The sequence below is a fragment of the Vanrija pseudolonga genome, chromosome 2 (genome assembly GCF_020906515.1).
Source record: "Vanrija pseudolonga chromosome 2, complete sequence".
In the NCBI taxonomy this organism is placed as follows: Eukaryota; Fungi; Basidiomycota; class Tremellomycetes; order Trichosporonales; family Trichosporonaceae; genus Vanrija; species Vanrija pseudolonga.
In genome coordinates, this window is record NC_085850.1 from 958,956 (window position 1) to 972,326 (window position 13,371).

At 63.1% G+C, this 13,371-nt stretch overlaps 7 protein-coding genes across 8 annotated transcripts; 2 read left to right on the forward strand and 5 right to left on the reverse strand.

The window, feature by feature from the left end:
* Positions 1–212: 212 nt before the first annotated feature.
* On the reverse strand, positions 213–4,083 carry LOC62_02G002143 (uncharacterized protein). The gene is made up of 10 exons (XM_062768646.1): positions 3,276–4,083; positions 3,021–3,226; positions 2,341–2,568; positions 1,938–2,285; positions 1,596–1,886; positions 1,203–1,556; positions 880–1,167; positions 787–842; positions 458–749; positions 213–413 (listed from the first exon to the last, which is right to left on the reverse strand). The coding sequence occupies exons 1-10, from the start codon at positions 4,051–4,053 to the stop codon at positions 267–269; spliced, it is 2,988 nt and encodes a 995-aa protein (XP_062624630.1). The 5' UTR covers positions 4,054–4,083; the 3' UTR covers positions 213–266.
* A 271-nt stretch (positions 4,084–4,354) lies between these two features.
* Positions 4,355–5,783, forward strand: fsf1_1 (putative mitochondrial transport protein fsf1). 2 transcript variants are annotated; one of them, XM_062768647.1, is made up of 8 exons: positions 4,355–4,402; positions 4,445–4,474; positions 4,515–4,694; positions 4,768–4,852; positions 4,899–4,905; positions 4,958–5,400; positions 5,441–5,547; positions 5,587–5,783. In XM_062768647.1, the coding sequence occupies exons 1-8, from the start codon at positions 4,372–4,374 to the stop codon at positions 5,718–5,720; spliced, it is 1,017 nt and encodes a 338-aa protein (XP_062624631.1). In that variant the 5' UTR covers positions 4,355–4,371; the 3' UTR covers positions 5,721–5,783. The 2 variants fall into 2 exon arrangements, with proteins under 2 accessions (XP_062624631.1, XP_062624632.1); XM_062768648.1 differs by lacking the exon at positions 4,899–4,905 and having other exon boundaries at positions 4,768–4,835.
* On the reverse strand, positions 5,770–7,061 carry AN2882 (Homoserine dehydrogenase). The gene is made up of 2 exons (XM_062768649.1): positions 5,956–7,061; positions 5,770–5,882 (listed from the first exon to the last, which is right to left on the reverse strand). Exons 1-2 carry the CDS (start codon positions 7,021–7,023, stop codon positions 5,844–5,846), a joined length of 1,107 nt encoding a protein of 368 aa, XP_062624633.1. The 5' UTR covers positions 7,024–7,061; the 3' UTR covers positions 5,770–5,843.
* A 163-nt stretch (positions 7,062–7,224) lies between these two features.
* SPCP31B10.02 (UPF0651 protein, mitochondrial) lies at positions 7,225–7,905 on the forward strand (the record flags this gene model as incomplete). Its single annotated transcript, XM_062768650.1, has 2 exons — positions 7,225–7,647; positions 7,685–7,905. Exons 1-2 carry the CDS (start codon positions 7,290–7,292, stop codon positions 7,903–7,905), a joined length of 579 nt encoding a protein of 192 aa, XP_062624634.1. The 5' UTR covers positions 7,225–7,289.
* Positions 7,906–8,120: 215 nt separating this feature from the next.
* Positions 8,121–8,639, reverse strand: LOC62_02G002147 (uncharacterized protein; the record flags this gene model as incomplete). The annotated part of the gene is made up of 3 exons (XM_062768651.1): positions 8,121–8,167; positions 8,220–8,391; positions 8,607–8,639. The coding sequence occupies 3 exons, from the start codon at positions 8,637–8,639 to the stop codon at positions 8,121–8,123; spliced, it is 252 nt and encodes an 83-aa protein (XP_062624635.1).
* Positions 8,640–8,887: 248 nt separating this feature from the next.
* LOC62_02G002148 (uncharacterized protein) lies at positions 8,888–9,123 on the reverse strand (the record flags this gene model as incomplete). The annotated part of the gene is made up of 2 exons (XM_062768652.1): positions 8,888–9,017; positions 9,056–9,123. 2 exons carry the CDS (start codon positions 9,121–9,123, stop codon positions 8,888–8,890), a joined length of 198 nt encoding a protein of 65 aa, XP_062624636.1.
* A 341-nt stretch (positions 9,124–9,464) lies between these two features.
* On the reverse strand, positions 9,465–11,025 carry zip1 (Transcription factor zip1). Its single transcript, XM_062768653.1, has 2 exons — positions 9,866–11,025; positions 9,465–9,812 (listed from the first exon to the last, which is right to left on the reverse strand). The coding sequence occupies exons 1-2, from the start codon at positions 10,488–10,490 to the stop codon at positions 9,634–9,636; spliced, it is 804 nt and encodes a 267-aa protein (XP_062624637.1). The 5' UTR covers positions 10,491–11,025; the 3' UTR covers positions 9,465–9,633.
* Positions 11,026–13,371: the final 2,346 nt, after the last annotated feature.

The window sequence follows — 13,371 nt, forward strand, 5'->3', positions numbered from 1 at the left end:
CTCTTTGCAAGGTGGGTTTGTGTGTACACTGGCTCTTATTTACGCCAGTATCTTCTGCCCCCTTTCCAGAGCATTTCATCGAAGAGAAAGGAACGCGCAGTGATCAGTATCGATGCACCCAGAAACATGGTGGACCCCCTACGGGTCTTATCGGACGTACACCCACGGACAGCAACCATCAACCAACCACTACCGCGCCACATGCACAATCACCAACATCTTCGCTATGCATAATTGCCATCTAGAACATTGCACCGCTTCCTTGGCTACACACCAAACTCGCACTGCCACGTACTCCCCTCCCTATAGCCGCCACCACAGTGCTCGGGCCACTTCCACATTCGTACCTGCGCGAGCGTCCACCCAAGCTTTTCAAGCATGCGCGAGGAGGGAATGTTGGCGGTTTGCGTGTACTGCGTGTGTCAGTTATTCGACCACCCACGGCTATACAACTCACAGCATGAACGCGGCGCACACCGAGCGCGTGCACGCCGTACCCCAGCACCGACAGCACCGCCGCGCTCCCGATCCCGCGCCGGTGGTAGTCCGGGTGCACTTTGTAGCCAAAGTACCACCCCTCCGGGCCAGGCGTCGCGGCCAGCGCAAGGTCGCCGATGTACCGGCCGTCGGCGTCACGGATGACTGTGAACGGGTTCACCTGCGGGGCGGCGCCAGCCTTGAGGGCGGCCACGGCGGCAGCCTGGTCGGCGTTATCGTCGAGCCGCTTGCGCGCGTCGGCGGGCGTGAACCTAAGTGTGTCAGCAGTCACTCCAGCAGCAGACTCACGGCGCAGGCCGCGTATAGCTCCACTTTGCAATCTCGTCTAGGTTGGACAGCTCGATCTGGCTTCGTTAGCGCATTCTAATCGGTGCCGCTCACCAGCTCGGCAATCTCGCGCTCCGTGTCGCGGTACGGGGTGACGCGGACGCCGTTCGCCAGAGCTAGGTACGGCTCGTCGCCATCCCACTGCACCACAGGCGCTGGCGGCGGCGTGATGATCTTCGCCACCCAGCCGGGCACAGGCGGGGAGAGCTCGCGCTCCCAGATCGTCGTCGTGTGCCAGCCGCCGCCCTTGCTCTCGACCCACTTGAACGGGCGCACCTCGCCGACCACAAAGCCGAGCTTGCCCAGCATGCCGCCGGACGCGGCGCTACCATCCTTCGTGTACTGGCGTCAGCAAGTCCCACATGTTCCCCACTCACAGCCTGGATGCTCGTCGTGCTCATCCTCGATCCGGCAAAGCCGAGCACCGCGAGCGCAGCGCGTGTGCCCAGCCCGCGGCCGTGCACGTCCGGGTGGAGCGTGTAGCTCAGCTCCAGCCGGTCGGGGCAGTAGACGACGGGGTAGAGCGCAATGTCGCCGACGTACCGGCCCGTCTCGTCGCGGATAACCGTGAACGGGAGTGTCGAGGTGAGCTCGCTCGCGCGCAGCTCGGCCAGCGCCACTTGCTGGCCCGGTATCGATTTGGTGATCTTTGCGCGCGCGTCGGACGCGAGGAACGGCGTCGGGCGGGTATACAGCCACGGCGCGACCTCTGGGTGGTTGGACAGCTCCATCTGTCGTTGTCAGCGGCACTGCCTCGGCACATTACCCACCATCTGCTCCACCTCCTCGGCGGTATCCCTGTACGGTGTGATGCGGAACCCGCCCCCGAGGTCGAGGTATCCCTCGCCGTCGTCGCCGTCGAGCACCATCGTCGGTGGTGGCGGCGCTGGCGAAGCCTGCGCGACCCACGGCGCCGGCGTGGGCAGCTCGCGCTGCCACACAGCCATCTCGCGGCGCCCGCCGCCGCTCACAGCCGGCCAAGGGGCGTCCACGACCCCATGAGACGTGAAGCCCAGGCGTGTCAAGAAGGCCGCGGAGGCTGCGTTGCCCGTCTCGGCGTACTGTCTCGTCAGTTTCCCCCTTCTTCGCCCCGCAAGCCCAAGCCCACTCACAGCCTCCATCTTGTCCGCCTCCATCGCGCGCGCAGCCCACCCCAGCACGGCAGATACCGCGGCCCGGGCGACGCCTTTACGCTGGTAGTCCGGGTGCACGTCGTACGCGAGGCCGTGGACGCCGCGCCCATCGACGCGCTTCCAGACCCGGATGTCGCCCGCAAGGGCGCCGCGGTACCGGATCGCCATGAACGGGTTGGAGTGGAGCGAGCCGTTATCGCGCAGCGTCTGCCGCGTCTCGGGCGACGCCGAGTCGTTGGCTATCAGCTTGCGCGCGGCGTCGGCGGTGTAAGGGAACGGCCGGTCGAACGAGTACTTGCCCACGTCGGGGTGGCCGAGGAGGCCGACCTGGTGTGTTGTCAGCGGTGGGTCTGGGGAGTGTTTCGTCGCGGCGGCCACTCACGATCGCGTCGACGTCCGACTCGCGCCACGGCGTGATCACCACGTCTGCCGACGCGCGCAGGAACGGCTCGTCCCCGTCCCACTCGACAGCGACGAAGGGAATCTCAGTGGACGCCGGCGCCAGCCACGGCTGGTCGCCGTTTACGAAGCCGACGTAGCCGGTGGGCTTTGTTGTCTGCTCCCCCATAATGCTGCTGGTTAGTGCCTCGGTGTGAGCGCACGGGTGTAGCTGTAAGTTGTAAGTTGGTGCTCAAGGCGAGATTGTGTAGTTGATGTTTTGGCGCCAAGAAAGTGGTGGAGTGGTCAAGGAACAATCAATGTTCGGATCTTTGTCGGATAAAGGGTGATGGATGCTGCTTCTGCTGCACCCTCAGGAGGCAACTCTGTGGCATGAACAACAGTGGATATGGATAGATACAGACGAGACAGATGATGGGAAGATGGTACAGGTGAGGTTGCGTAGAGAGTTGGCAGGGGGCAATGGACAGGGGCATGGTGTGGGACATGAAGCAGCGAACAGTAGATAGTCAATCGAGGCGGACATGTTGAGACCTGCTAGCACCTCACTGAGGAGGGAACGGCGCACCATGCACCGTGATGGAAGCCTTCCTCACATAATTGACCCAGCCCTGTCCATCAGCACCGTCGATCGTCACACTCGCACTCCCTCCTCGCACTCACCGGGAACATTGCGCGAACCCAGAGGACGATGCGATCGCCATCACGCGCCTCCTTGAGAAGCGGGTGCGATGCGTCAAGCACCGTCTTGTGCTCCTTGTAGTACTGCCCAGCGACAATATTGCGCTGCACGTCGTACCGCTCGCCGACCTCCTCGCCGTCGCGCAGCAGGCCGACCTGGAACCAGGTCCACGAGCCTTCGTATCCACCTGCAACAAGGTTAGCCACCCAGCACCAATGGAGCTCGGTCCAACTCACCGTAGTACCGCTGTTCGTTCGCCCAGCCTTGGTCCTTGGACAGTGTCGAGATGATGATCGCACGGGGCCAGAAGCAACGCCTGGGCGCGTCCGTGCTTGCCTCTAGATCCTTGCAAGCGATCGAACCGGCATCATCGGGATCGATAGAACCGGCGTCGAGCGAAGCGGCCTCCTTGCGATCGGTCGAACTGGCCCCAGCGTCCTTGTCCAAGTTTTCCCCCAGCACTCTACCCTTATCCGACGAGTTCCACTTCGACCCAGCGCGCGCTTTGCCTTGCCGCTTAGATTCCTCGGGCCTCTTGGGTTCCTCTGGGCTTCCGTCGCACCCAAGCGGTGCAGAGACGAGGTAGAACACGTTGCCGCTGAGTCGGGGGAGCTCGTGGCCGATCTCGCCCTCCTGGTCGGTAAAGTTCCTCTCCTGGCCGCGGGTCTCGCGCGCTTCAGAGATGGCGGGGACGGCGAGCTCGGTGCGGTTGTACCGGTGGCAGCTGGTCCACACGAGTGCCTTGTCGAGGATGACGCGGGCAATCTCGAGCGGGAGGCCCTTGGCGAGGAGCGACGCCTGGATGTCGCGCACGTCGGCGCCGGTGAAGCCCGGGTGGTCGTGCGTGAGCGCCGGCGGCTTGACGCCCGTGAAGAGAGACGTGAGGGTCACGGGCTCGGAGGGCATCGCTGATAGGCGAATCTCTGGCGAGTCGGGGGGTACGTTGAGGTTGGTGCCCGGCCACAGATCGGGGGCTGGCGGAGGTTGCTCCTCGCGTGATTGCAGGAGACCCATGGCCGCTTTATATCTGTGCGAGAGAGATGGTGGTGCGAGTGTCAACAAGTCCAAGTGCAAGTGCGATCGATTGCCGGCGACGCGTCACAAGCCAGCGGCGGCGGCGTCGCCGATGACACCAACTTGTTGTAATTACCCCGCATTTTTACCCCACACTCTGGGTCAGTGGAGTCGAGAACAAAAGTCGGCCAGAGCGATCCGGGCGACTGGCGCGGTCGGGATTCGAGATGGGAACGACGAGACCGGGACGGACCTTGGAGCAGCAGCCATCGCATCCTCTTGTTATCATCATCACACTCACCACTCTCAAGCAACACGATGAGCGACAAGGCAGGCCTGTACAACATCTGTAAGGCGTGCTTTTGGCAGGAGCAGCAGCGCTAACTTACAGCTGTTCCCAAGTACGACCTGGAGACGTACTGTGAGCTTGCTTGTTGACGGACTTTGGCGCTAACGCCCAGCCGGTCGCCTCAAGTACTTCTACTCGACGACCTCGCCCCTCACGCTGCTCGCGTCGTCGTCGCAGCTCGAGCAGGCGCAGAAGGATGTCGTGTACTTTGACGGCAAGATCAAGGAGGCTGGCAAGGCCGGCTACTGGGTCGACAAGGAGCACAAGGAGCGCTACGACCATGCCAAGCAGCGTGAGTGGGGCTTGGGGCGGGGGCCGTAGTGCCGTCGTTACAGTCGCTGTGCCGACACTCACACCCGCCCCAGTGGTTAACTCGTCGATTCACCCCGACACGGGCAAGCCGGTGCCGCTCCCCTTCCGCATGTCCGCGTTTGTGCCGACCAACTTGCTGTGAGTGGTGTCATTACCGCCTCTATCGCACCACTGACCCCCGCAGGATCTGCGTGCGTCGTATCATGACCCGCCTAGCCGAGCTAGCCCACTGACCCCACGCAGGCCGGCATGCTCATGCCCAACCCCTCCCTCAAGAGCGTCATCTTCTGGCAGTGGGCCAACCAGACGCTCAACGTCGCCGTCAACTTCAGCAACGCGAACAAGAGCATCACGCTCACGCCGCAGGAGATCGGCACGGCGTACGTCGCGGCGACCGCAACGTCGGTCGCGCTCGCCGTCGGCCTGACGCGCGCCGTGCCCCGTCTCCCGCTGTCCGCGGCGACCCGCCACATCCTCGGCCGCCTCGTGCCATTCGTGGCTGTCGCCTCGGCTGGTGTCGTCAACATCTCGTGTATCCGCTGGAAGGAGATGCGCGACGGCATCGAGGTGTTCCAGATCAAGAAGGACGCCGAGGGCGACGAGGACAAGGTCCTGCTTGGCAAGTCGCCCAAGGCCGGCCAGCTCGCCGTCGGACAGAGTGCCGCGAGCCGTGTCCTCACCAACATGTGGGTTGTGCCGACGGGACGCAGTTACTGACCCCGCCAGGCCCACCCTCATCATCCCTCCCATGGTCATGACGCTGCTCGAGCGCCGCGGCACGTTCAACGGCCCCCGTGGCAAAACTGCTGCCACCTTGACGCAGCTCACGCTGAGTGAGTTGCGAAGTTGGCAATTTACTAACCAACCCCCAGTCGGCCTGTCCCTCGGCCTCTTCCTCCCTCCCGCCATCGCCTACTTCCCTCAGCGCGCCGAGACCACCGGCCCCAAGCTCGGCGAGCCCTTTGTCAACATCAAGGGACCCATCTACTTCAACAAGGGTCTGTAACCGACTAGCCTAGGATAGACGACTAGAGGTGTGCCAGAAGTAATGCATTATGCTAGACGGGCGTGGGGTGGGGCGTGTGCCCTTTTCTTGGCTTCGAGATGGCTTCTAGAACGACGTGTGCGCTTAGAGGCGGATGCGCTCGTAGATCTTGAGGAGGTCGGACTGGAGGTGGTTAGCACTTGTAACAACAACTCTCGAGACGATCGCGCCCTCGGCACGGCACGGCTCGACTCACAGTGCAGCCCATCGCGGTGACGTCGGCACCGGCACCGGCGCCCTGGATGATAAGCGGGCGGGGCGAGTAGCGCTTGGTGTGGAACGAGATGATGTTGTCCGAGCCCTTGAGGGCGGTCGCGAACGCGTGGTCAAAGTCGTACTTGCCGAGCTTGCACTCGACCTTGTTGTTGGCAATGTCGATGACACCGACGTAGCGGACGACCTTGCCCTCCTTGCGGGCCTCCTCGCGGAGGTTGGCAAAGTAGCTGTCGCCCTCGGCCAGGCGCTCGAGGTACTCCTCCTTGGTGGACGCGTTCTCGAGCACAGGGGGGACAAGCGACTGGGTGGGAACGCTCGCGTAGCCCTTGGGCAGCTCGGGCGCGGTGGGGACAAGACGCGACAGGATGGTGAGCTTGCGCGCGACGTCGGCGCCCGACAGGTCGTCGCGCGGGTCGGGCTCGGTGTAGCCCTTGTCCTTGGCAATCTTGACCACCTCGGAGAAGGCGACGTCGCCGCCCTCGACCTTGGAGTACTCGTTGAAGATGTACGAGAGCGTGCCGGAGAAGACACCCTCAATCTTCTCGATCTCGTCGCCGGTGCCGACGAGGTCCTTGAGCGAGGACAGGATGGGCAGACCAGCGCCGACCGTGCTCTCGCCGTAGATGAGCGCGCGGGTGTTGGGGTAGGAGGCGTCCTCGATAGCCTTGTAGAGCGCGAGGTCGCCCGACGTGCCCTTCTTGTTGGGGGTGACGACGTGCACGCCGTGGCCGAGCACGGTGGGGTACAGGGCGGGGACGGCCTCGGCGCCGGTCGAGTCGATGAAGATGCCCGGGCCGTCGGGGTGCGACGCGAGCAGCGAGATGACGGACGGCACGTCGAGCGGCGCGCCGTGCTCCTCGAGGATGGGGAGGAAGTTTGCCGGCGTGACGGGCGCGTTGGTCGGCAGGGGGAGCGAGAGCGCCTTGCGCGAGTTGGCGATCAGGATCAGGTTGAACTTGGCCGCGAGGGGCGGCGCGAGCAGCTGCTGCAGGATGGCCTTGCCGACGCCGCCGACGCCGATGAGCGCAACTGGGACTGGGCGGGACATGGTGTTCAGAGAGGAGATTGTGGGTGGGAGGGGGAGGGAGACGAGGCGGATGTAGAAGTGTCGACGGCGGTCGTGACTTTACTTTTGGGTGGTGGTGCCAGCCGGGTGTGGGGCTTGGATTTCCTTGGCCCGCTTTGCCGACGCCCCGACCGACCGAGTCACAATCTCGTCCGTCTTGCGCAATCGCCATCAGTCAGACATTGGGCCTCCACACGCCATCTCCACCCACCACCACCCAGGACTACCACCAGCAACACAATGACAATATGAGGACCGCAGCCACTCGAGTTCTGAGACCGCTGGCAGAGGCCACGGGCTCGCGCAGCATGCATGCAACCGCCGCGTGCGCCCTCGACCTCGGCGCAAAGTACCGCCGGCCAAAGGTCGTCCCCGTGCTCCCCCCACCGCCGCCGCCAATACCAGCTGCGAGCTCGAGCTCGCCGACGCCAAATACGCTGCCTCGTCGCCCGGACGAGCTACCCCGAGCGAATGAGCTCCCACGGCCCAACGAGCTGCCCCGGGTAAGCGACCTCACGCCGCTGCACGCCTCAGCGCCATTGGGACCCGAGGTCGTCGTTGCCGGCGTCCACATCCCGCCCAAGCCCGTCCCACCAGGTGCTGAAGGTATGTTTGGCGCATGAAGTATGCTGACCATGGTCAGACTGCTGTATGAACGGTTGCGTCAACTGCGTGTACACGCTGTACGCCGACGACATGGAGGTGTACAATGCCGCCGTGTCGGACGCGCGGGCGGCCCTCAAGAAGAGCGGAGTCCCCGAACCAGAGTGGCCAGACATTGTCAAGTCTGGAGGTGGCGGGGGCGGGGCAGCAGCCCCGGCGCCTGCACCCCCCGATCCGGCCATGGCGGCTTTCATGGCGTGAGTGGACGGTTGCTGACTGTGCTGACACGGCGACCAGACTTGAGGCAAAGCTCAAGGGCAAGCACTAGGTTGTAGCTGTCTGTGTCATTTTGCATGTTCTGTCTGTTCTTGACCCGGCCCGACCGATCGGGAACGAGCCGGCCGGCGCTCTTGCCGCTCCTCGTCTGGACACAGCACGCAACCGCCGCGGAGAGAAGCAAGCCGATTTGGCTTGCCTCAGGCCGACGCCTTGCCGTTGATGTGGGCGGCCGCACGCGCCTCGTCTGGGCAATCATCAGTCCTTGTTCCTGTACTGCCTGCCGCATCACGACTCACGCTTGACGCCGTCGTCAATGACCAGCATGCACCCCTGCGTCACTGTGGCGGCCCGTGCGAGCTCGTTCTGGATCTCGGCGCAGGTGTCGACGAGCACTGAGTGCAGGTCGGCACTGAGATTGGCGATCGTGTGGCGAGCACTCGCGATGACGTTGTCTTGGGCCAACAGTGCCTGGCGGAGCTCACTGTAGCGCGTCCCACTGTGCCACAGGTCAGCCAACCAGCAATCGGATCATGCACACACTTACAGCTCGGCATGATGCGTAGTCTGGATTGCATGGCTATAGCGCGTTGCCTGAGCGTGCGTTTCAGCCGACAGCCGACGGACGGCCGTTTGTGCCGACGACCCGACGTCGTCGTGGCGGGCGGCATGGTGGCACGACTCACCACCTTGGACGCTTCCGCCTCGGCTTGCCCCATGATATCGTCGGCGTGCTGTTGGGCCTCTAGCAGGCGGCGAGCTGTGGGGTTCGTTAGTGCCCCAGGTTGGTAACGCATAGCGGCGCACTGGTGCCCTTTGCAGTCAGCCGCTCAACGGCATGGTCTCTGTCAAGGTTGTCGTTAGTTTTTGCACTACTGCGTTCCCGCTCATGAAGAAATGTGGGGCATTGTTCGTGCGGGACGTGCGTGAGAGCAGCTCGAGGCAGTGCGATAAGTGGATCTGGTGGTCACGCGGACGAGGTAGCGAGTAGCCAGTAGGCAGTGGCCAGAACAGATGATGCAATGCTTCGTTCGAGAGCGAGACGTGCAACGAACGTGGATGCCAAGTGGGGAAGGACGAAAGAGTCACGCTGGGTGCTGCGGTGGCTGCCACTGGCGCGGCGGGTGGTACGTACGAGGATTGGTCGTCGGACGAGGCTTCGCCACTCGAGACGCCGCCGCCGCTCTTGCGCTTCTTGGCCATGGGTGGCAACTGGACTGGGGTGAGGCGAGTGGAGCTGTGGCTGGCAGTTGATGGGGGATGAAAGGAGAAAGGAAGGACAAGGATGATGCAGAAGGAAGGGAGGATGATGATCACCAGCGATGGGATGTGTTCAAAGGAAGACAGTTGGTCGACCAGGTGACAACCACCGTCAACCACGGTCAGCCCAAAGGAAGGCGAGGAAGGTGAGGAAGACGAGGAAGACGAGGAAGGCGACGACGGTGGCGTCACAGACTGGATCCCACGACGGTGCCACTGGCATCACCAACAGCACTGCGTATACGCATGCGCGCCTGCACCACTGCACCATCTGCACCACGTCGTGAGGGGCTTTTAAAGGTCTAACATCATGTCTCACGGCGGCGGGGGGGGGGGGGGGTAACAAGACGATATAAGGGCTAAGGGGGGGCTAAGGAGGGCAAAGAGTCGCGCACTGCTTACTCCGACTCCGGCGACAACGAGCAGTATCTACAACGAATCCTAGCGTTTCTCCTACTCCTCTCGTTTCCTCTTGCCGAGAGCGGCGAGGGCGGCCTGCAGACCGTCGGCTCCCTGGACGGGGGCACCGGCACCGCCGTTGCCGTTGACAACAATAAACTTGAGAAGGTTGTTCTCCTTCTCGAGCGAAGCCTTCTCGGCAGTGAGGGTAGCGACCTGGGCCTCGAGCTCCTCTGCGTGGGTGTCAGTGGAATGGACGACGGTGAACGGGTCTGTGAATACGCACTGGCACGGAACTCGAGAGCCTGCTCGCGCTCCTTCTTCTTGGCGCGGAAACGAGCCGACGCCTCGGTGTTTCGCCGCCTCTTGTCCTCCTCAATCTCGGCGGGGGCAGCACCCATCTGCTTCAAGCGCTTGGCGCCAGTGATACGCTCAGGCTCGTCAAAGTCGGTGCCGGCAGGGGTGGCGGGAGGCGCGGCAGGGAGGACATCGGCGGGCTTGACAGACGAAGCGGCGGGGGTAGGGGCCGAGTCGGAAGACGACGACGCGTAGGGGGGGATGGCCAGCAGGTAGTTGGTGGGCAGGGCGGGGGCGGCACCCGACTCGTCGGCAAAGGTAGCAAGGAACGACTCGAGGGTGGGGTGGTCCGCCGACTTGTTCGAGTCGGTGGACGAAGCAGGCGTCTCGGCAGCGGGGGTCTCGGCCGAGGTGGTAGCAGCCTGCTTGGAGCGCTCGCTCTCAAGCTTGGACTCGAAGGCAGAAGGAGCGAGGCCAAAGTTGGAGAAGAGCTCGTCGGTGTGCATAAACGACCAGAAGGCCTCCTCCTGCTCCGCCGAGAGGGCCGACGAAGGGGGCGAGGAGGAGGGGATCGTGTTGAGCGCCTGGAGGTGGCGGGGGAGCTCGCTGTACATGTTGATGGAGTAAAGCGAGGGGAGGTAAGGTCGGAAAAGAAGAGAAGGGGGTGTGTTGGGATGGATAGAAGGATCCTAAGGGAGACTGTTGGGTGGAGCCGGCCTGGGTAGGAGGAGTCGGAGTTGTCGTGGGTTTACCGGTTCGAGTGCTGTGATGTCGGAGTCGGTCTTGTCGTCGCTGTCGCTACCTAGGTCGCAGTCTGCGCCTTTTTTGTGTGTCGCGATGTGTGACGGTAAGAAGGGATGGATGGATGGAAGAGAAAAGGGAGAATGTGCGATGCAGGTTAGTCGACGGTGGATGGTGTGGGAGAGAGAGACGGAGGGAGGGGAGGCGCAGGCGTCGACTCGGCGGTTGGTGGGGGGGGAAGGGAAGGAGCCGCGGGCCGTTGTGATGCAGCAGCAGCGAGTGCCGCCTGGTACCAAGCTATGTCCTGTTAGCTTTTCCTCCGTGGTTGGCTCGGTCAGCACGGAAATTGGCCTTTCGGTTGGCAGCCGCTGGGTATTTGGCCCCCAGCGACCCAATCCGAGGGCGGGAGGCAGGCGCGGCAGCAGCGGCGGAATTAGACATGCGCAATGTATTTGAACGATGGCGCGATTAGGGGTCCATCTGACGCCGCTGCGCTGACACTGTCCGGGGATGGGTGCTGTATGGTGGGTGAGAGTGTGGGTGACTGTGGCCCGGCCAAGCCCTGGAATCCTCCGACCTCCTAGCCAGTTGGCTGCCAGGCATGCTGGAGCGGATTGAATGCCGCCAGCCAGCAGCCAACAGCTTCCGGCTACAGGCGGTCCGTTTAAAGGCGCTCTCCACCCAGCGCCGTACGCCGTTCCAGCGCCAGCGTCACCCTCAGTCGCCCCAGGCACCGCGCCACGTTCTGCCACAACAACAAGCGGCCGGCGGGCACTGCACCGCACACTCGGGCCGAGGGGCAACCGAGGCCGAGAATGGGCGGTAATTCAGGGGAGGGTCGTTTAAGCTAACCACGCGGGAGCCACGCTACGACAAATCCCACGTGTACATGTTAAATAATCCACCCGGTTACGTTTGTCGGCGTTAGCAGCCCCTCTAAACTCCTAATCTGATCCCGCTAATTTGCCATTTGATTCCGTTCTCACCCAAGTTCGCTGGACGGCCTGCCTGGCGGTGGTGGCAGGGGAGTGCACCACCACCACCGTTGCGTCCCCTCGCTGGCCGGAGCAGCTCCTGCTGCTGCCTGCTCCTCCTGCTGCTGGCCAAGTCGTCGAGCGACTTCGCCGTACGCTATTATCATCCATCAAGCTCAAAACAGCTGAGGTAGTGAAGATGGTGAGTCGGCTCGACAACAGCAACGGCAGCGACGGCGACGGCAAGCACGGGCAGCGAGAAGCGGTATCGGCGACACCGGCTTTGGTCGACATCGACAACATCGAAACGTGTGAACTGTGGACTCGACTCGACATGGCGTGGAGAAGGGACCGAGCTGGGATCATGGACGGGAACTGGATGGCGACGACCTTGCGCTGGTACCGAGGAGGATGGGGATGAGGACGAGGAGCTCGGCGTCACCGCGAGCGCATCGCCGAGGGCACCGAACACTTTGGAAGGTGTCGGTGTGGGTTCTCGTGTGCGGTTCCCTGCCCATCCTCGTCTTCCTTGGTCCAGCGGCGACGACAATCGACTCGAAGACACCTGCAGACGATGCGCACGCCAGCTGCTCGTCTTTTTTATCGACCCGCTCGCTCGCCAACCTGTGCCTGCCGCCGTTGCTGTTGCTGTTCAACTTGCTGCGTAAACACAACTAACCCCTCCCCAGTCGCAGCCTTCCACCTTCAAGCGCTTCGTCGAGGTCGGCCGTGTCGTTCTCGTCAACGACGGCCCCTCGACCGGCAAGCTCGCCGTCATTGTCGAGATCATCGACCACAACCGTGCCCTCATTGACGGCCCCTCCACCTCGGTCCCCCGCCAGGCCTTCCCCTACCGCCACCTCATCCTTACCCCCTACACCATTGCCAAGCTCCCCCGCGCTGCCGGCACCGGTGCCGTCAAGAAGGCTTTCGAGAAGTCTGGCGTCACTGAGAAGTGGGAGGCTTCGGCCTGGGCCAAGAAGCTCGCTGCCCGCCAGGTTCGCAAGGTGAGTAGTGGTTACAGATACTACTAGGGAGACAGCATCCTAACTCCCGCCCAGAACTCGACCGACTTCGACCGCTTCCAGGTTCTCCTTGCCAAGAAGGCCCGCCGGGATCTCGTTCGCAAGGCTCACTTCAAGGAGCGCAAGGCTGCTGCCTAAGCGCGTGTAGACTTGAGGGATTACGGAGGGAGAGGAGAGGCGCAGGCCTGGCGTTTTGTAAACCGTCGGTCTGATGACATGCTCATTCGCATCACACTGGTGGGGTGGGGGAGTGCAGGGAGGGGAGGGGGTGACGCTACTGACATGGGTGTGGGTGTGGGTGTGGTTGAGGTCGGCTATCATCAACCCTGGGATCAAACCTCGCCCAGACTTCCATCCCTCCTCGACCTCAACGCCCAACCATGCCTGCCTTGCATGCCTTGTCACAGGTGACACCCCAACTGACACATGCCACGCGAGAGGAACAGGAGCCGCAGGTACTGACACATAAAGAGGGCGCCAGGAAGAAGCATACCTCGATCAAGCTCACGTAACCACCCATAGCCAGGTACTACGCCTGTGGTCGCTCCCTCACCGGGACTCCTCACCGGGACTCAGCCGCTGCATTGGCGACCATGCATCGATCCCAGGCAGAAGCCACGGAAGTGACCTCAAGGCTTGGTCAGTGGTCAACCATGAGCCGCGCCTCCCGTGGACGGACGACTCGTCTCCATCGGCGGGCAGCTTGACCAGCCAGCAGCCAGCCCACAGCGCAGCCATGCACTCTCGAACACCCG